The sequence below is a fragment of the Pocillopora verrucosa genome, chromosome 4 (genome assembly GCF_036669915.1).
Source record: "Pocillopora verrucosa isolate sample1 chromosome 4, ASM3666991v2, whole genome shotgun sequence".
In the NCBI taxonomy this organism is placed as follows: domain Eukaryota; kingdom Metazoa; phylum Cnidaria; class Anthozoa; order Scleractinia; family Pocilloporidae; genus Pocillopora; species Pocillopora verrucosa.
In genome coordinates, this window is record NC_089315.1 from 11373405 (window position 1) to 11394533 (window position 21129).

General features: G+C 37.5%; 2 protein-coding genes across 5 annotated transcripts in view; one reads left to right on the plus strand and one right to left on the minus strand.

Moving 5' to 3' along the window:
- The first annotated feature begins 158 nt into the window (after window positions 1-158).
- LOC131778393 (P2X purinoceptor 7-like) lies at window positions 159-18540 on the plus strand. 4 transcript variants are annotated; one of them, XM_066164889.1, is made up of 5 exons: window positions 159-560; window positions 812-930; window positions 13008-14569; window positions 14759-14885; window positions 16672-18540. In XM_066164889.1, the coding sequence occupies exons 3-5, from the start codon at window positions 14341-14343 to the stop codon at window positions 16697-16699; spliced, it is 384 nt and encodes a 127-aa protein (XP_066020986.1). In that variant the 5' UTR covers window positions 159-560; window positions 812-930; window positions 13008-14340; the 3' UTR covers window positions 16700-18540. The 4 variants fall into 4 exon arrangements, 3 of the variants coding, with proteins under 3 accessions (XP_066020986.1, XP_066020984.1, XP_066020985.1); XM_066164887.1 differs by having other exon boundaries at window positions 16812-18540; XM_066164888.1 differs by lacking the exon at window positions 16672-18540 and adding an exon at window positions 14967-15446.
- The window catches only part of LOC131777403 (golgin subfamily A member 6-like protein 22), a 15555-nt gene continuing 311 nt past the window's right edge, over window positions 5886-21129 (minus strand). Inside the window, exons 2-5 of the mRNA XM_059093696.2 lie at window positions 13192-13325; window positions 12404-12478; window positions 11269-11397; window positions 5886-10949 (exon numbers count right to left, since the gene is read on the minus strand). Coding sequence (XP_058949679.1) covers window positions 9498-10949; window positions 11269-11397; window positions 12404-12478; window positions 13192-13254 — 1719 coding nt within the window. The 5' untranslated portion in view covers window positions 13255-13325 and the 3' untranslated portion in view covers window positions 5886-9497. The remainder of the gene's footprint in view (window positions 10950-11268; window positions 11398-12403; window positions 12479-13191; window positions 13326-21129) is intronic.

Genomic DNA, 21129 nt, shown 5'->3' on the forward strand with positions numbered 1-21129 from the left:
CGGGATCTATTTATGATTGGTGGAGAATGATAGCGATAATTCTAAAACTTCCAATCAAACGAAAAGACATTATGGCACAACCGATTGATTTATTTGTCCACGAGAGTCGAGCGCCTGGCACGTGGTCTACTATCGTAGTATTGTACGACGCACTAACCTGAGTCAGCCATCTTGATTGTAAGCGTGGTCTCGAGTAATCTTTTTCAGGTGATCGTATCACGAGTCAGTTCTCCTCACACAAGCCAACACATTCAGACCCGGCTTGTGTTATAAGTGCAGCTTGTGCAAAAGCTTCTACGTTCTTAAAAGACAATATTTAACTGCTTGAATCTTCGGTACGGGTTGTACCACTGAAAGGAGTTACTGCACTCTCGCCAGCCAACAACTATCGGCTTGATCTGTCGGTGCGGGTTGCACCACTGAGTGTCTGAAAGTGTTTTAAAGTGTTTTAAAGTGTCTGAAGCCACCTGAAAAAGCCAGAAAGTGAAATAAGTTGTATTGCAGTTGCTTTCTCCTTGCACTTGTTGAGAATTCACGGAGGTATATCTCAAAACGAAAAAGTAAGTATGGGAATCTCGATTGAACAATACCGGTCAAGTATTGGCTCTCATGACAATTTCGTGAAAACCAAGGATATCTTATCACGTTTTAATGATCACTGTTGGAGTTTAATGTTTGTGATGTTCTATTTAAATGTATTTTACTTGCCAGTATTGAATCAAGTTGTTGGACAACACAAAATGTGGAATGATGTGATGTTTTGGTTTTCACAAATGATTTTCAACAATGCCTACATTCCATTACTTATAAGGCAGGCAAATGATGTAGAGGAAAATCCAGGACCTACAATATTTGATGTCATCGATCCGACAAGAACAATATGTGCTGACTACAGTCAAGGAAATGAAGCTCTCTTTGGTGAAAATGCTGGTAAGCAATGTGTAGCAATATCACTTGCTGCTACTTTTTATCATCACATAGAAGATATCAATTTGTGGACTTCTTCCATTTTGATTAATATTCTTACCATTGGAAATAGTTTGTATACTTCTATTAGATGTTCTGTCCAGACAAATTATTATTTGCTTTTAACTGATGTTCCATGCATTGTTTCAGTTTACAATAATGTATACACATTAGAATATAGTGAGTCATTAACAGGAAGTTTGTTCGTGACATCAAATAATGGGCCATACATGTCTCTTCAAAATTCTCTGACAGAAGTGTTTTCAAATTGTCAACTTAACTACAATTGTTGTTTGTTAACAATTGGAATAAATACTGTTGCAGTGACTAAGAATTCAGAACAAAGCTTTAAAATTTTTGATGCTCATTCCAGGGATTTGTATGGGATGCCGCACTCATTTAGGAAATGTACTTTGCTTACCATTGAAGGAATGGAAAACCTTGTACCATATTTGAACATTTCCTGCTTACAAATAGGGTTTGTTCCTTTTGAAATTAAAGGTATCTTTGTCATCTTTGATTTGCAAAATGTTCATGAGAGTCCAAAAATTGAACATTTGCCTTTCAGAAATAAAAGAAACCAAACACAACATATGAAAAGGAAGCAAAAGTCTTTACCTGAAACGCCAGAAGAAAAAGAAAAACGATTGATTGCTAGACATGAATATGAGAAATGAAGAAGGGTAAATGGAAGTGAGGAATCTAGGGAAAATAGGCTGGCCCAGGAGCTTCTGAACAGGGAAAAGAAATGTGCAAATGAATCTTCTGAATCAAGAAAAAAGAGGCTGGCAACCCAATCTCAGTATCAAAGCCAAAAAATTGCAAATGAGGCAGCAGAATGTAGAGAGAAGATCGTTTTTTTTATCTAGTTTTTCATTCATCTTTGTTGCTTAGATTTCACATGCCGGCTTTCCTACAATCAGCTTGTCTTCTTATTGCGGATTACAGCATGGAGTTGTGCTCTCACAGACCAACATTTCATGGTCTGGACTTTTAGTGCAGGTCACACCACATTGAAACTTAAGAGTCATTATTGACTCTCTGTGTGTTCACATTTCACATAAGTCATTTACCAGAACATTTTTTATCCTGAATTTCTGTCTATACCACATGCTCAGAAGAGAAAATTACTTAACCAGTCTTTTTAGTACATGCAAAGATAAAATTTTGGTCAAACTGCAGAATACCCTGCCACCCATGGCATTACATTTCATTGAATACAAATAGAATAAACCATTTTTAGCCAGTAGTGAAAATAGGACTTTTTTGTTGCCATAAGAAAATCAAACACTGCTTTGTCTGGAAATTCAATTTGATGGCCTCTTTAAATGAAATTATACTTTCATGTTTACATAGTTAAACCAATAAAAGTCACAAACATCTAATGCCTAACCTGAAACTGCAGTTTGTTGTTAACATGGTGCTAAATGTCTATTGTGATTGTTTCCAAACTTTTGGGGAGTAATCCATTGAAACTCAGTAACAAAGTGGTTTTGCTTTTATTAAAATATGAATAAGAGCCTAGTGCTTTAATGTTAACTGAAATGTGATTAGTGTTGTGTTTTCCAAGTTATGGCCTTAATTATCCAGACTTTAATATCTCATGACTTCCTTCAAGCTAGGCAGTCTTCTAGATTCTCTTCATAATGGTTCAGATAAGCATTGGTATCTATACTTTGTAGCAATACATGTGTATTAGGCCTTTATTTGGTAGACTAAAACTCCTTTTCAGTTACTCGTTTGGTTTGTTGAATTCATCACAATACTGATATACATGAAAAATTGCACTTTTTTGATTGGCTGAAAATAGCTAGGTGCCTTTATCATTTATCATAAGTGAAAAAGTAACAACTCATGTAGAAAATAATATAAACTAGGCTCAGCAACAATAGATCACATTAGAAACCAATCAGATTTACACAAAGTTGGTTGTTCTGATTGCTACATGCAGTAGATGACAAAAATAAACAAAAGCTTGGATACTTTTATGTATATTGATAAACACTAACAAATTCCATTCCTGAGTAAGAATTCAGCAGAAGGACAAATGTTGTTGGCACACACTTCATTTAGTCAATACTGTCAAATTTATCTGCCATCAGTTTATTGATTTCCTGTGAATGTGTATCTTTCATGTATACATTATGAATAATTAATAACAATTTCTCGTATGATAAGCACCTGTAAATTTTTCAAATACTTTAAACTGTACACATGTTATGAGCTCAACATTTGTTATTTGTGAAAAATTTACTTCTGCTTATTTTGAGTGCCAAAGCACACTTTAATTAACTTAGCTTAGACTTTGTTGAGTTTTTATAAAGACAGTTCAATGGAACTGACATTTGTTATGTTTATAGTTAAAAGTTAGAGCTACTTGATGTGGATTAGATAATCATCAGGTATCCTCGGAGACCCAGGGTTCTAATCACATCTGTAGACCCTCTAAAAGCACAGTCTTGACAGATCAGTTCCAAACTGTCACAGTCATTCTGAATTTTGATTGGTACCAGAAGTTCAATCTTGTTCTGGCAAATGAGAGTGAAGCAGGTCTCACAAGTCCTCTTGTGTGCTCTAACACAAAGTGATACATGGAGTTCAGTTGCTCACCATGTTAAGTCGACCATTTGCATGATGATGTCAAGTTCACCCATTCATTTCTCCACATAACTTGAATTTGGTAGACTCACTGGGATGAAATTACAATTTCAATAATAAGAAAACTTGAAAGCTTCTGGTAGTTTAAATCATATGATACCATCATGTACTTGCCTGTACATCGAACCTGCTGTGTTGAAGTTATGTCTATGATTACTGTTCCTGAAATCTATTATGGCGACACTCTATCTCTATTTAACTTTCTGTTTAATAGAACCTCCAGGTCAAATTGTAAGTCTTATTGGTTTAAAAATTATTAGCAACGTTAATGTAATGTTACTTCAGAGTACTTAACTCAACATATGATTCATTAAAATATTGCTTGTGTTCTGATCTTGTAATGTACCTATCTTTTTTCCCAAGACTCTTCCATTTGCAACCTCATATCTACCTACCTGAACTAAATTTTCCTTTATTGAAAATACAGTCCCTCAGAACCTAAATACAATAATTATAGTAAACGTTTTGCTCTCAACCAACTGAAAGTTGAACTTTATGCCCTAATGGACAAAAGAAACCTGCACCCAGCATTGTGTTACTTTACATGTATGTATTGTCCAAAATTAGTCATACATTCAAACCAAATCAAGCTCCCAATGGTTTCTAGTGTAGATTACATCATTTCCTGAATGTCCCTGCCCTTCTCCAAAGTTTTGTCCTTGTGTACTTGTACACAAAATGTCAAAAATATTCATATGAAATTCTTCCCTGGAGTTCATTTCACATCACTTGCCTTGGAAAAGACAATCAACCTACAAACTTCAGAAGTCAATTCCACTTCGTTACGTAAACATAATCATGACTGAATCTATCAGACCACTATGGGAGATTATGCTGATTTTTTTTCAGTTCCTTAAATCTTCGAGTTACATGCGCAACTTTTGTTGTCAAAATGAGACCTCCATAACAAAGTTTGGCCGATAACTCTCATCTTCAGAATGAACATTTCAGGACTTTTGTATGCTAGTTATCTTGTGTTATTGATGAACAGGGTCAATATTGAAAACTATCTAATGGTAATCAGATATAAGCTCTTCGAAAAGAAACCCAATGAGACATCAGACACTAAAAAGCAGCTCAATTTCGTAAGCCACACATGTACGCATTGCGGACCTATTTTTTTCTCAAGACCTCGTTCAAAATAAAACTACATAAAATTTGACAAACGAAGATTTTTCTTTCAGAGGTTAAAATTTAACTTCCGGTAAAAGCAATTGCGACAAGTCGTGACGTAGTGATGGAACTAAAATATATAGCGCAGCAGATACTCTACAGTGGAGTAGAGTTGATATGGCAGCTCTTGTAAGTAGCAGTAGTTCGGACGATGTTTTTTCAGAAGAGACTGACTCGAATGCCTTAAACTTAGTTTATGACAGCAATGGGGATAATTCAGAATCTTTAGAAGAGTCTGGGCCACGTCCTTATCAATAGAGTGGTTTAGCAAGAGGACGGGAACGTCATTTCAGAACGGCGCGCAGCAAAAATGTCGATAAGAGAACGTCGTCGCGTTGTGTAGAAAAGGGATTTAGCAGTCGCTGCAACGAGAATCCTCACTTCAGCTTTCTAAAGATCACCATCACCTTTCAATTTTCTGTTTTATACCAAAACTGGCTTCCCCATACTCTTTCATTAGATTAGGAAAAAGGTGTTTTTGGAGAACTGATAAAGCTATAGTTATTTAATTTACGAAACGTTTCCTTGTAAATCAATTTTGTACTTACTCTGTTGACCTCTAATCTTTGAAGAGCTCGACTTCTCAGTTCGGCCGGCCACTTCCGAAACCTTGTCGTTTGCCGATTGAATGGTTCCGTTTTTTACTTCAGAATAATTTGCTTCTGGTAGGGCTTGAATCGTCGGTTCAGCACCAGGGATAAGTTGCCGCTTTTTAAGGCCCATTTCAACAATGTAGCTTTTCTCTTAACAATCGGGAAAAAATGACTGCTACAAACAACAGAATATTCGAACGGCTCGACGAAATCGGCTATTTTCACTTGAACAAATTTAACCCATTGTCCCTGCAAATTTGGGTCATCTGGAAATCTTTGCATAGTATGCGCAGTCTTGTTGAATCAGTACGAAACTAGACAACACAGCGCTTTACCATTATGGAAAAATTGAATATATTGAAGCAAACTGTAAGTAAAAAAATCATAACGAGAATGGCAAACAACGGCTGTAGGGAAGACTTCTACGTATCTCACGCGGTTATAAAACAGAACTTTAGAGGGTCCACCCGTGACGTCACAGGAAAGATGGCGCCATTCAAGAAAGCGAGTGTTTCGAATTTGGAAAAGCTTTTACAAATGGACTTTTGAGAAAAAAAGAATAGCACCTTTGGCATACTTGATATATTTACTAAACATCTATGTGAAAAGAAAATGTACGTTTTTGGGGATTTACATGCCCTTCTTTTGTTTTCACGAATATTACTTTAATCAATAACCTGTTACTTTTTCTTGCATAATTTTCTTTTTTGTGTCATTCGTATAAGCTCTTGAGGTCAGTCTTCGTTTTCTTCGCAGTGTTTATGTTCTTGTTTTGTTCGATGAACTCACCTGTCTTAGCATCCTTTAATACATCTGCCTTGGGAGAAGAAACGCTTTCTCTATCATTGCCTGTCAAATTTCTTAAAATTGTAGTTGAAAGTGGTAAGGAGGTCAACAGTCACAATCCGCGGATGCGTATGTTGAGGAAATGTCGTCCATTTTTTTCTCTCTTGATAGAAAAACACACGCAAGTGCGGTCAACCTTTCAAACAGGTATTTTACAATACAAAATAACCAACTGTCCAAATAACCGTACAATATCGCGGGATATTTGTACTCCATTCGAGCGTTATTTGTACTCTGCTTGCTGCAGTTGGATAATAATAACAGATATTTCAGAAGGCGACGGTGGGAAGAAATTAAGAGAAAAAAGATGAAAATTCTTTCCTAGCGATGATGATTGATATTTCTTGGTTTGAGTAACAACCCATTCATTAACTTTTTGCGCGACATAACGTCACATGATGCAAAGTCACCGAACAGTTAATTAACAATTATTTACTTCAGGCTCACTGAATATTGTTGAATGATCATCAAAATTAAAAATATTTACTGAGACTGAGGCGAATGATTGCTTTTAGTATACAGAAGAACCCCACTAACTCGAACTCCCAAGATAAATAAAAAGGTGGTTCACTAATAAAAATAGAAAATTATCCATGAAAACATAGCGCCGACACGCACGTCATAATAAGGCTAAAACTCTATCGTCTTTTTTTATTAGTTCCTTTATAACTTCTTTTCGTTTCCTTACCTATTTCTAAGAACTTTTGTCATAAGTATTTGAAAAACGCACTCACTATCTTTATTTCAAGATCTTTCGAGAAACTTCCTAATCCTCGCGCAAGAACGCGAGAAACGCGTAGCAACAGCCAAAAAAAAATAAAGCTGGTTGTTTTGTTCATCAACGAAAGCGAGATCTTCACTCAACTCAGAGAATTTTGGCCAAAGAGCCGGAAACTTGTTGTGCCGGCCCTAACGGAAGGAACGGAACGCAGTTCTTTTTTTCCTTGCTTTTGAAGCTTCAATTCTATCATCTACAAATTCTAAACGGAATATTGGTGTTGATTGTTAAACTACTCGGTTTTTTTTTCTTTTAGTTCTCAATGGTGGTGTTCTTCTGGAGTTTTATTTGCCTTCTACTCGTGATGTAAAACAACATATTACATGTCCGCTTGTGGGTTTGAATTTATCCTCTCGAGTTTATAAAGTTTGTATCCATGCACTGGTGATCCTTGCAATCTTATTGGCGGTGCGATTTATTCATGGATTGCCTTAGTTTTGGTTCAAAATCTTTTTCCAAGCCACTGAGACAACACTAAAATAAATTAGCCAATCACATTCCAGGACTTGTTCTAAGTAACTAATCAAACAACATGTAAATGAAAAACAAAGGTGCCATAACGTTACAAATTTTTGCAACTTTTGTCCCCAAAACTTTTCTTTTTCTTTAAAAGGTTCCGCTTTATATTTTTTAACAAATCCTATCAGTTCTGGATCAATAGAATATTTGTACTGACAAAAATCTTGTGTTTGGGTGATCAACTTTTGCGAGTTCAAAATGGATGGAATAAAATGGTAACTGAAATTCAGGTCATGAAATTTTTTGGTCTGAAATCAGTTTTGAGCCTTGCTCGCAACGTGTCCTCAATCAGCGCTAACACGAATGAATGAGTTAAAACACGGTAAAATTATCTGTTTTTGTGTTTGAGCAACATTTGCCTTAAGAGAGTCCCAAATAGAAAACCATTTTGTGGTGTTCGTGTCGGTAGAGAATTTGTTAGTAATTCCCATGAGCTCATCCAAAGGTATACGTAGGCTCAAATGCAGCAAAATCTACCCATCAGGAAGTCAGTTCCTGTTTGCGAGATCGAATCAAATACACGAGGGAACAAGCAAAGCGCGATTGACTGTGTTTGCCTCGCACTTTTTTTAGCTTCTCAGATGTTTAAATTACTCAAGCATTCACCAAAAGGATGTTAGCGCGGATTAGTTTGTTCGAGAAATCAATTAAAGATTCGAAACGCACTCCATCAGTGTCCGCTGAAATTATCAGTGCCGAGTTTCAAATTGGACCCGTTTCGTAAAAATAAGGCAGTAGTCGTTACCCTGAAATCTTCAGCCGACTGTTTGCTAGTTCAAAATGAGACTTTGGAAACTTCAAGATATCAAAAAACTGGAAGTATTTCAAATGTACGATACACTTTACCAAGTCTCGTTCAAGATACACGATACACTTTACTACGTTTCGTTCAAGATTCAAAAGTATAGTTTCCTGAACACATTACCAGCTAGCTAGTTTCCGCACCATTCTAAGAATATCAAAACCGCGAGACCTTAATCTAATTTTCAGATTAAAAGAGAGTATCATATAAGAACTCAACACTAGCTGGTGGACAGTGAAACGTATTATAACACTGACATACGTTTGAAAGTCACTTATTTGCTACCATTGGTAAAAATCATTGTACGAAACACTATTTCATTTAAGGTTAGCCTGGTTGCACTCTACAAAAGCTAAAAGCGAATACATTATATCATCCTAAGAACTGGTAGAAAAAAGACTATTTCACACAGGCGTAGCCTGGTGTAACTATAATATAAGACAGAGGAATCTCACCAAATATATTGAACTTTTTCCAGCCAACAGTTGACTTTTCTAGTTCTAGTCATCAAAACACTACTTTGTTCAGACTTAGCTTAGCTATACTTAACAAAATCAAAACGACTACAAAATATTGCTGCAGATTTTTTTGGTTGAAGATCAGTCTTTGCTCTATCCATATGTTGGGCAATTAATCGGTGACTAACTATTTTTTTTTTTTTTTTAAAGGAAAAAATTTTCCTTGTCATTTTTCACATAGAATACAAGTATATATTCTAGGAAAGTTTTGGCCCGCTGATATACACACAAAAGGCACTAGGCCAACAACCGCAATTAAACATGTTCATTACCAAACAAGGAACGTATGCGTGCCAATCGTCAGAACAGTAAAGAGTCCACAAAGATGAAATACCACAGGCATACTGTGCTTGACCTAGATTAACTCAAAGAATTGGAGATTTTCGAGCGTGACCTAAGCAGAGTAACAGAAAATCATTATATGTAATGTTATACATGACAGCTATAAGAACAACTGATTGCCCAATACAAAACAAATGTGGCTAATAATTCCTGAAGCATATCCTGTGAAAAATTTTCAGAGTCTTATTGAGGTAAATCTCAGGCTTTCTTCAACTACTGAGCAAAATTTTAGGGTTCTTGAGCAGAAAAGTGTGATCACGCGTACTCTCTGGGCAGGTATGCTAACACATTACAAGATGGACTTATCCAAGCCCATCGGGTACTGCTGGACCATTACTCACGAGAAAGGTATCAACTCGCCTTTTTAAATGGTTCAAACCACGTTGAAACATATGATTTAGGTCACCAAGAGCACGACGAAGAAGCAATATATTTTCTTCATGAGTGGAGAGGACTACGCGTTGGTTCTTGACTTCATCAACTACATCTCGCATTTCATTCTTCATTTTTTCCTCCAGGAATCTTCGCAATTCTTCCAACTTCAAATGGAACTGATCAATTGCCGTCTCCATCCGCTCTTCGCGAGAGCCCATGTGTTTCAGTCGGGAACCTTGGTCGGCCTGTTTCTTTTCAACTTTCTCGGTGCGTTGACAAATTCCTTTCATCAGCTCTTTTAAATCCCGTATTTCCTTCTCCATCTTCTCCAGTTGATGATTCGTTTCCTTTACCATCTGTGAATGGAACTGGTCATTCGTTTTCTCTATCTCCTCCATACGAGAACTCATCTTATCCAACTGTAAAGCGTATTCGGCCACCTTCATCTCGTTTCCCTCGACACGTTTATCAATTTCTTTTAACAGTTCCTTTGCGCTTGGCATTTCTCGCTCTATGTTCTCCTTTGGATAATCTTTTTCTTTTACCTTTGAATGGAGCTGGGCCATTGTCTTCTCTCTCTCCTCTTGACGAAAATTCAGCTCGTCCAACTGTAAAGCGAGCTCGCCTACCTTCCTCTCTATTGTCTCAAAACGTCTATCGGTTTTTCTCTCTGTGTCTATGTTCTCTTTTAGACGATGCACTTCTTTTACCTGCTGGAGCTCGGCAGCCGTTACCTCCACCCTCTCTTTACTACAACACGATTCTTTCGAATATGAATAACTGTCCTTGGCTACCTTCTTCTCCGTTTTCTCGCCACCGCTATCTGCTTCTTTTAACTGCGCGTGGTCCTGCAAATGATCCTCGTCCACCGCCTTAATTTCACCCTTACCTTTCAACTGTGAGTGGCACTGGGTCATTTCGTTTTCTGGCGTCTTCCGAAGTTGGGCCATTTTTCCAGCTTGCCTAGTGGTCTTCTGATCTTTCTGTCTGTAATGATCCCTTTCTTGTAGTTGTGATGCAAGCTGATCTATCTCCTTCTGCAATTTTTGTTTGAAGATTTCTTCTTCCTCTAATTGCAATTCGAGCTTGTGGATTTTCTCCTGCAACTTTTGCTTGAATATTGCATCTTCTTCATGACGTGTGCACTGAGGTATCAAGTTTTCAAGGTACGCTAATCTTCTTTCAAGCTTCATAATGTACCTTCCCTCAAGACTATCACTTTCGAACCGGGTTGGTATCTCAGAAGAACTTGTGTCAGCGACCACTTCGGTTTTTGAAGAGGCTACTACACTAGAGGGTGTGCTCTTAATTTTGACTTCCTCTTTTTCTGTTCCTTTTCTTAAGCCAAGTGCTGTTTGTAAGCGGTTGACAGCTAGAACCTAGGAAATATAAAGAAAACAGTATAGAGAATATGCATGATGATGTTGGAGTGTAAAGGATCAAATCAGAGTTTGCAATATTAAATGTTGGTAAAAATAAACTTAGCTGGGTGCAACAGTTACGAAACACTGAAATGTGTCCGGCGATGTTTTGAAGACATTTTAATCAAGTGGGCTGTTAGCCTCTGCGGGTAAATGAATCTAACATAAGTGAGAACAAATAGCCAATCGTAATCAGTTCTTTCCTACGTATATAATATCATTAGAACCAGGCACAAGGATAGCAGGGCACCTGGATAAAAGCGTCATCAATATTTACCTCATTAAATTGTTTCGATGCATTTTCACGTTGATCAAAACCCTTCTCATCCTCAATTGGTCCTGTCTGTGGACTTATCCCCTCAAGATGACTGTTTTTAAGAGATCTTAAGTTGTCGTCCTTAGTTTCCTACAATTTAAAAATTACATAAATGGCTTGCGTCGTTCAAAAGGGAAGGTGTGTGTTCGTGTTTTTAACAGTGAATCAGACCTGACGAAAAAGATTTGAAGTATTGAACTAAATCAGTTGGAAAGTTTCCGCCACATCTAATAAGTTTGTGACTGAACTGGGTTTGGCACTCTTTTTGGCAATAATGACACCATCGTTTCTACGAACAATTAACCAAACCAAAAAAACCACCAACAACAATAACAACAAAAATCCGTGTCACGCCAGCGCTAACTCGTGTTTGGATTCAAAAAAATCTTAGAATGTCACATTATTTTAAAATTCCGTCACTGCTAAAAAGCACACAGACAAAATTCTCTTCTGATGTAATCACTCCAGTACAGCCGTTTCTTTTTTTGTAGTCTTCACAGAAATACTTTGTGAAAAGAAATCTTTTGGGTCTCTTTGAATTTCTAAATATATATTTCATATTTTCTAGTGTTTTGACGGCTTTTTATTCAGTATTCATGAAAAGACTTAAGAAAGTTTTCACGTCTGCAAGCGTCGATAGTTTTGAAGCCGCTTGAAAAGCCGCCTTCCCCCCCCTTCTCCCCCTTCCCCTTTCCCCCCCCCCCCCCCACCCACGGGCAACCCAGTGACGACCATTTGAACCTTGCTTGGCTGAGAATGGGGAATTAAAGGGAATCAGAACCGGTAGTGTCCAGTCTTTCCAGCGGAATACAAGTGCTCTATCTTTAAATAAGGAGATGCCAAGGGTAAATAATTTACTTTCGCGTGCGAATGGCTAAAAAAGGGTCTGCAAGGTCTAGGCTTTACGCTTGGTCAGTTTTGCAAAAAAATTGGGTCGGGCATTTGAACACAATTTTGCCCCGAGGGGGGGATTTTCAAAAGTTCAAATGCCTGGGAAAGGGATATTAAACTTCGAATTGATCGATACATTAAAAACCGTAAATAAAGACCTCCCTTCACTGATTGATTGATTAAAACATATGATACTTTTTCACACCTCTTCGTTGTTAGAATCGGCAGTTACCATGTCATTGTTGTCATCTTGTCCGGTGCATTTTTCTTCTGCCAGGCCCTACAAAAGAAAAGTCAAGTCTTCACCCAGAATTCACACTTTGTCGATCTTGTTATAAATTTATAGAAAACACACGACGAACATTTATTTATTCATTTTATTCATATCACAGGAATTTACAGTAACACAGTGACTTTGGTCATGGTGATTTCTGTGAGGTTGATGTTGTTCCTGGGATGAATGAAATTGATTTAAGGGTGAAGGTTTTGTGAGGTGAAGGTGAAGTTGGTAGAGTCTATTGTCAATAGTTGATGACAGGTTCTAAAGTTGCCAGGTAGATATGGTTCATGAACAGTTGGTCAGGTTACATGGGTGCCACTGTCGGCAACATTATAATAACCATCACATGATAATGCACAGGTTTGGGGAAAGTTGATAAATGTAATAGTGATGATGAAGTTCAGGTAATTTAAGGTTGGTAATCTGGGTCAACTTGGCTGAATTTGTTAGTTAAGTGGTATCTGGTAAGGTTTTGTGAGATTTGACAGGTTAATCTGATATCATTCAATTTGGTTATTAACTTTGTTAGGTTGCTAGGATCAGAGGAGGCCTGGAAACTAGACACTGCGCTGAGCTTGGCAAATAAAGGAGTGAACAGATTTTGAAAGATGCTTCACAAATCCTAAATTGGCCATGCAGTTGCTCACAACCAACATTAGAGGGATTATATTAGCCTTCTGGTAAACATTTAGATCAGAAATGCCAACTCTCACCTTCTTTTCCTCAAAAGATTCCTCTCTTGTGAAACGTGAAGTCAAAGCACTAGTTTCTTCCATTATGTAAAGAGATTTAATATCTCATGGAGGTGCAGAGCAAAGAGGCCAGATCAAAAATATCTTGGGGGTCCCTATAGGGAAACAAAACATCTCTCAAATTTCTTTAGGATGAAAGATTGAAATCAGATGCAGCATTCATGAGATAAAAAGACAAAATAAATATTTATTGCATCAAAGAAGTCTTTTATCTCAACCCTGCATGGGCTCCAAGCTCAGAAATAGTTGTAATGTCCTTGCACCTTCCCCATTGACTTTTATCAAAGAATCTCAGAGAGTATGAACCATACTCGTACATGGGTCTAAATGCTGAAGCAAATCCCTGATTACCCTGATCAATCAGAGTTAAAATTAATTCTGAATAAGTTGCAATGGCAAATCATTGCAGCCACTCTAATAGTCAGGTTTAGGGAAAATTAAGGAGCCTAATAGGAATCATTAGTAAGAGAAGACCTTTCTTATTGTTAACAAGTGTTACTTTTGCTATTACTTTATTTTTTGACAAACCATGTACAAATAAAAGTTGTTTAATAACCATATTTGTAATGGTACAGCACAATGTACTACAAACAATGGATTCCAATTAAAGCTACAAATTCTTCTCATCTGCAAGGTTATACCTTATAAATTATGTAAAAATGAACTGAAAAAAAAATCATTAACTATCATAAAGGTCTACCCACATTAAAGTTACCCTTGCTTATTTTTCTTACAGAGTTTTAATTGTAGGTAGTTTGCTGGATTATTCACTGCAGAATTAACCCTGGCACTGTCCTATATAGCTGTGCAAGTTTGTTAATGACTAGTTAAAGGAGAACTGAAGCCAAAAATTGAGTTAATTTCTTTCGATAGCCAAAGTGACGAAATTCTCGATTTCAAGCGTTATTTGTGCTAAATGTGTCTTACCTTGGAGAAATATTTCTTTAAAGTTTGTATTTTCGCGCTGTTTCGGCTTTCAAACCGTGGGCACCAATTTTAAATCAGCGGTCTTCCAAATGAGCCTGTGACGTATGTTATGGGGATCACTTTAGAACGTGTTATCGTTCAGCTAAGTTTTAATACAAATTGCGTCTTCGTCGACCCTTCGTTATGAGCGGAATAGAACCATTTCAGTTCGAACCAGTATATCAGCCTGGAGAAGAACCACCTCAGGAAGAGAGTGTAGGACAGGAGGTAGAAGCCCACGAAGAAGACAATACTTCGAGGATGGGAAACACCGAATGGTGTTTGTGCGGCGCTTGTGCGCTTATGCCGGTGGCAAATGAATGTTACTGCTGCCAAGAACTAGAGGAGCTTAATCAAAAGTTCGACAATTCAGGTTTGTACTTATTATGTGATTATTCTCACGAGTATTTTGTCTGAAGCGACCGCTTCTCTGCTAAGAGTGACAAAAGGTGGACAATTGCAAACTCGATCTTAGTTGTAATTGCAATTACAAGGTCTGATGGATGAAAATTATTGAAACAGTGAGGGAAATAAAATGTTAAGACTTTTTTCTTCTTGATAGGTGTTAGATGTATAACAGAACATCCGAAATTTGGTATTGTGTGCCTGGACACGGATGTTTTGAGCACGGCATTGGTTGCTATCCACAATGCGCGGCTCAATCCAATTCCCGACCCTATCGTCAACAGGTAAACTGTCTTTTTCTTTCTTATTTTGTACGCGTAATTAAGTCAATCGCTTTTGTGACTTTATATCCTCTTGTTCTCTAGAACTTGGCGTTTGGCAGCCTACAGACAATTTACTTGGTGGGCACATGGGGTATTAGGAAAAAACCGGCGGAGAATCGTGCCAGCATGCGTCGTCACGGCCATACGTAAAACATTTCCAGAAGAGAGTGGTAATTACGTGGGGTTTCGAGAAGCAGATCTGGAACTTTGAACTTTATCCGTAATGTCCTTTAATAATGATTAGTAACATATCCTTTGCGTGTATAACACCAGAGGCTCTTCTTTCCTTATGTTACGGTTTCTTTCTAAAATTTGCGTGAAATATACAATTACTTATCGAGGATATGAATTACTAACACATTTCTGCATAGTGATTCAGTCAAAAGCCATGCAGAGCCAAACGAATGTCATCCCTACTGCAGTTATTAAATTATCCACATTGCCAGGGATAGCTGCGTGGCCTGAATGAAATAAACCTCAAACCTAACTTTGATTGCTTTTTGCTACGATGATTGCTTTTATTTTCATTTGATTGTGTTATTGACAAAGTTGTTGTATTTAATTATTCAAAAATCTCGAAGTATGATTAGCAATGACATCTGCTTTAGGAGGGCGGGGTTTGCTGGCAATGTTTACAGGAATGTGTGGTGCTGTGACTGCTGCACTCCTCTCTTGTGGTTTTAAGCATTTTCTCTCTACAATGGCATTAAGCATTGGCTTGAGATGATAATTGGTTGTCTTCTCAAATATGGGCTTCGCCACCCATTCTTTTGTATTTTTCGGAAACACCACCTTATATTGCAGCTCCCCTTGGTTGGCACCCCTGGATACAGTGGCTTGTTGTCTACCAGTGTTGGCATTATGGTCTAGGGCTGCCAACTGAGTTCGAGCAACCATGCCATTATAAGAGAAGTGCTGCCGTTTGGGTGCATATTTGGTCTGCACACTATGGTACACCTCTAAATTGCCAGTATGACAACTTAGTGTTAGTTGCTGAATGTCCTTCAACAGATTTTTATCGAATACAACCTCCTTCAATGCATTATGAGCAGAGGAGCCAGGCCTAAGCCACCTTTTAGTTCTTGCGATAGCTGGAGGGATTGGTTGGTGGGCACATTCCTCATACAGGTCAGCTGAATCCCAGGAGTGGATATTGGCAGTGTGATAGACAATGGATATCCACTTCTCTCTCAACATCTCCTTGTCTCCCCCACATGTTTTGGCACACCACCAAAGGTGGTTTGAGATGGATCTGATCCAGAGAGAGAGATCAGCACATTCTCTCTTCTTTGCTTTTTCAGTTAACTTTTTAGTTATACTCTTGGAAAGGTGCCACACATCAAATTGATGATCAACTTCAGGGAAATTTCTTTTCATGTCAGCCCTAATGCCCACATGACGGTCAGTTGCAACAACCATAATTTTCCCCCCTTTTTCATAGATGTTTTCCATACAGCGTTTAAAACCCTCTCTTTCCATGGCATTGCTATTATTTACTTCACTGACCTGAACAACCTTGAAGTCAACAATCTTATCAGTTTTCTGATCAATCATGGTATATGTCCCATATTTTGCATTATGGCCAGGACTGTCACAACGCCCATCCCCTGAAAGCCACAGATCTCGCCCCCCTACCTCAGAAAAAGTAGAATTTTGTTCTTTAAGCCAGAACTCATTGATTACGGGTAATAAGTACTTGTTTTGAATATTATAAAATGTTTTCTCACTGAAAATTTTCAAATTTAAGATATCTGCCAAAGATGCTACTTTTGTAAAGGTAGAGCCACTGAGCAAAATAGATGATGACAGCAACAAATTTCCAGCTGCCATCCCCTCAAGCATTGGCTGGCTTTGCCAGGAGTACTTATGATTATTCATACATTCTAGGGTGACAAATAGTTGGCTTCCTTGTGTGGATTGGTTCCTCTTAATCACAACTGCACCACACTCAGGACAGTACTTAAACAATTTAAATAGCTCTTGTTTAAATACAATGTATTTGGTATCATCCTGTGGCTTTTCGCATTTTGTTTCCCCTTGGTGTTCGTTGTCTGATCCTGACAAGTTCGAATCATCTGAATCTTCCTGTTTTGTGGGAAGGTAGATGCCATCTTTTCTTGGAGAGACTTCTGGGGAAGCAGCAGCTTCAGTTGCTTCTCCCTTGTTATCTTCAATTTCAGGAAGGAATACCTCTTCAGTCTGGGTGCTGCTTTCTGAAACATCAACCTCGACTTGGGTGTCAGTAGATTTCATCATTAAATGAAGACCACGAAGATTGACTTGGATCCCAAAATCCACACCCTTGTTTGGCAAATTCACCTGCACTGCTTGTGACTCAACCAACGTGCTTTTAGGCCCTAAATCATGTGGGAATGGATATGATGGGCTGTCTGAGGTTGATGTACTTGCTCCACAATTCACTACATCAACAGGTGCAGGCTGTTCTAAAGCTGAAGCTGCATGTTCTTCAATTCCACAACTAGGTTGTGCAGTGATAGAGGCTATATACTATAACAGAAAAAATATTAACTCTGTTATGGTATGGGTTAGTGACCCTTTGAGAGAATGAAAAATGTGGGTATGAGGGATAAACTATGCTACTATATGGTTACACAATGATTCAATGGGATTTTCTTGGAAAATATAACACCTGACCCTGCCCTCCTTTGGTTGAAAGCCTGCACTGGTTTTAACTTAGAATTTCCAGTTGTATTAAGTTTTTATTCACATAGAGGTAAAGAAGGTTAAAAGAATTCATTATTTAAAGAATAATATCCACAACTTACATATAGTCTATTTGTACTAATTTTATTCACCTGCTAGTTAACAAGGGACAGGTATAATGTTCCTAGAATTAAAGAATAATCACTTTATTCTGAAACAATTTAATTTTGTTTACCTACTGGTCAAACATTTTCAGGAGAGATGAAGTACAAAGATGACTCAGAAAAAAAAAACATGAAACTAGAAGGAATTCCATGGCAGGATATTGTTTTGCTTAAGGAGAAGAAATACTTTTCTGTGAAAATTTAATGTTTCTCAATGGAACCTATTCGGGTGATATCCCTTAAGATATAAATTGTTATTGCCCTCAAACTGCATTCACCTTTCAATTTTTTTTTGTATCAATCATGCATAAATGATGAGCAGCTTCAAGAGTTTGCAACAACCCAAGCTTTGCAACAACCCAACCCAGATACAAGAGAGTAATTCGCGATTCACTTACTTCTTTTCTGACTTTCTCTTCTGAACGTTTCTCCGATGAAAGTCGAGGTCTTTTTGATGGTCTCCGATGCGAAAAAACCGTGGGTATTGCACCTGGTTTTAGCGTAGATCTGGGTTTCAAACCAAGAATTTCTGCTTTCAAGTCTCGTTCGTAGCAGTCAGGTGTAAAATGTTCTGAGCACAGCCTGGAGTTTTTCGAAACGACCAGATCCGCTCGTGAGATCTTTGCCAGCCACTGTGATCGTAGAGCTTCATCCCTCGGAAAGCAATGGTAGGATATACCAGTTGTGTACCTCGAGTCGTTGTTACAATCGAACGCCGCGCAGTATACCATTTTTTAGCTCGAAAGTAATCGAAGTAAATATAGCAACGAGAGCTACTCAACCGCCAAGAACAGATAGAAGAATAAACTCAAAGAACTCGGGCTTCCGTATTTGTACATCCTTTCTTGCGTAAGCCAAGAATTTAACCCATTATAGAAAACTTATAAACCAAAGTTCAACACGAATTTCAAAATTTTATTTCGTTTTGGACTTCTTGCGACATTGTTAACAGCGTGCGTTATCGTACATGCCATTGCAAAATCCAGACTACAAACGCGTTGCAAACTAATGTTAAAAAAGGTAAATAACAAAAAATGGGAAACAGAATGGAAGATGAAATATCTTAAATTACCAGTATGTAAGAAAAATTAAAGTGGAGACCCTATTCCGAAAACATCGAGGTCAATCCAAGTATAAAAGATGCGCCGCACATGATCTGGACACGTAACTACGTTTCAGAGACACAGGGTTACGAAAGCCAAAATATTTTTCTCTTACACAATCCCTGGACAGAAGACCAATTTTCTTATATGAGAGGCGATTGAATCATTTTTTGCTTCACCTTGCACAATCTTTACTCCTGGAAAACCACAAATTCTTTCCCACGAGCAAGCCGCAGTTCTGAATTCAACTTGCCTGTTTCTTGCTGTGTTTACCTTCATCCCCATAACCTACGTCACACGCTACAAAAAGAACCGCTGACATTCGTGTTCTGAGCCGACGTACCACAGTCAAATGTCGAGCCAATTATCACTAAAAACCCTTCGTTTTCTGGATGAAAACTGTCGTTAGAGGGAAAAAAAATGACGGAAATTTGTTCCATCATACATAAATGTACGATACACGGTGAAAAAAATTACATGAATTTGGACTTCAGTTCTCCTTTAAGGGACAGGTCATTATTAATGTAAGAAAACAAATGCTGGAAAGATCAAAATTTCTATAAGCTCCCTCCCCCTATAGGCCATGTAAATAGAGCCCCCTAATATTTAGGTTGTGACCCCCTGTCACCTCATGTCTCCTCTTACACAGCTAGTAATTATTAAAAGTCATGTCACATATAGTCAGTAAGATGATTATTTTGCATAAAAATGGAACTGTCTCACTTATATTGTTTGCTCTCTCCTTTTTTACTATTTTACCCACCTTGGGCAAATTGGACCACTCTTAAAATGTACCACAAACTGCTGCCCATCCTTAACTTCTTTATAAAAAGTTTAGCCCCCATTCTAACCAATCTGAAATAGCCTTGCTCCCCCCCCTTCTTTTTTCCCTCTCCTCCTCTATATAATTATTTAATGACAGGTCCCTAGTTCAGGAGTCAAATTCTGTCTGCAATCATACAAGTGATTAAATATTTTGGACAACTGCAAAACAGTAGTCTGATTTGTCAACCACAAGTCATACAGTCATGAAGCCCTGTTACCAATTAATTATAGATATCAAAGTTTTCAAAAAAATGTTTGTCTCATGTATTTAAGAGGGGCTTATAATATTTCAGTTATCTTTAAATTCTTAAAGACAAACACTATCTTTGAAAAAAAACAGGTTTGAGTTAAAACTAAATCACATATGGATACTGTAAATACTGTCAACAAAATAATATGTGTCATTTGGGAATGAATGCATCATGTCCTATTTTTTATTTTAGTTTCATAAGAAATATTTTAAAAGTTTGCATAGAGTTGCATTACTAAAACTGCTGAGGAGTGATAAATTATGGTCTTGTGATGCATTTTTTTGGAAAGTTGCACTTTCAGAGGTAACTACCTTAGTATAATCGAGCGAAAATGGCAGACAACGTTATGGTGTTCGTTTCTTGGCATTCCAGTATTCATTTCTCAGAAAAACTGTGCAAAATAAATTACAGCTAAATAGACCAACACATCTGGAGCGCAAATCAAGTTTTTGATCGACAAAGTCCTTTTTACTGACAGCCTAAACCAGGTATCAAGAATGGATACATACAAAACAGAGATTTTGGAAATTAGATATGAATTAGTTTGTAATATTATTTCTAGGTTGTCTGAGTAGGACACGTTGCTCGAAGTCATCCCAATATATTGCATTAAATAAAATGATCAGAATGATGAAGATTACACCAAGCCGTCAGTCTTACATCTGTTGTAAATGAATTAATTTTTTCATTCAAATTCTAAAGGAGAATGCTATCTTCCAAACTGCCTGGAGATACGCAAAACAATGCGAGAAACGGAAGTTCCAATACGAATGGTGTTTGAATTACCGAGAAATGCTTTTCGAGGAAAACGGTTTGGAGTGTTTTATTCGTTTGTCTCGCTACCAATTCATTATTCTGGCGATTTATTATTTTAGAATATTTCCTAAATTTTCGACAGTTCTTTATTGTGATATTAAATTAAATTTGCCGTTTTTTGTGTGTTTTTTAAACTTTTGAACGTAATATCTTTTCCTCCTTCTCATGCATCGATCGCTCTTGATCTGATGTATTGATTCCACAGTAAATATATAGATTGTATTGAAGTGATGGAAGTAATCTAATCGAAGATGAATTTTTGCAAACGTTACGCAATATGCGTTTACTTATGTTCAGTTCCGGAAAGCATTCATGACGTGACTTCCTTATTCCCGCATTTGTTGGCCACATCAGATCACTACTCAAAGTGAGTTCTGTCACG

What these genes read in the sequence shown, in the direction of transcription:
- LOC131778393 (XM_066164887.1), top strand. Translation starts at nt 14,341, where the DNA reads ATGAGCGGAATAGAACCATTTCAGTTCGAACCAGTATATCAGCCTGGA. An exon ending in TCAAAAGTTCGACAATTCAG is followed by an intron (nt 14,570 to 14,758) that starts GTTTGTACTTAT and finishes TCTTCTTGATAG; the next exon opens with GTGTTAGATGTATAACAGAA. An exon ending in CCCGACCCTATCGTCAACAG is followed by an intron (nt 14,886 to 16,811) that starts GTAAACTGTCTT and finishes CATACATTCTAG; the next exon opens with GGTGACAAATAGTTGGCTTC.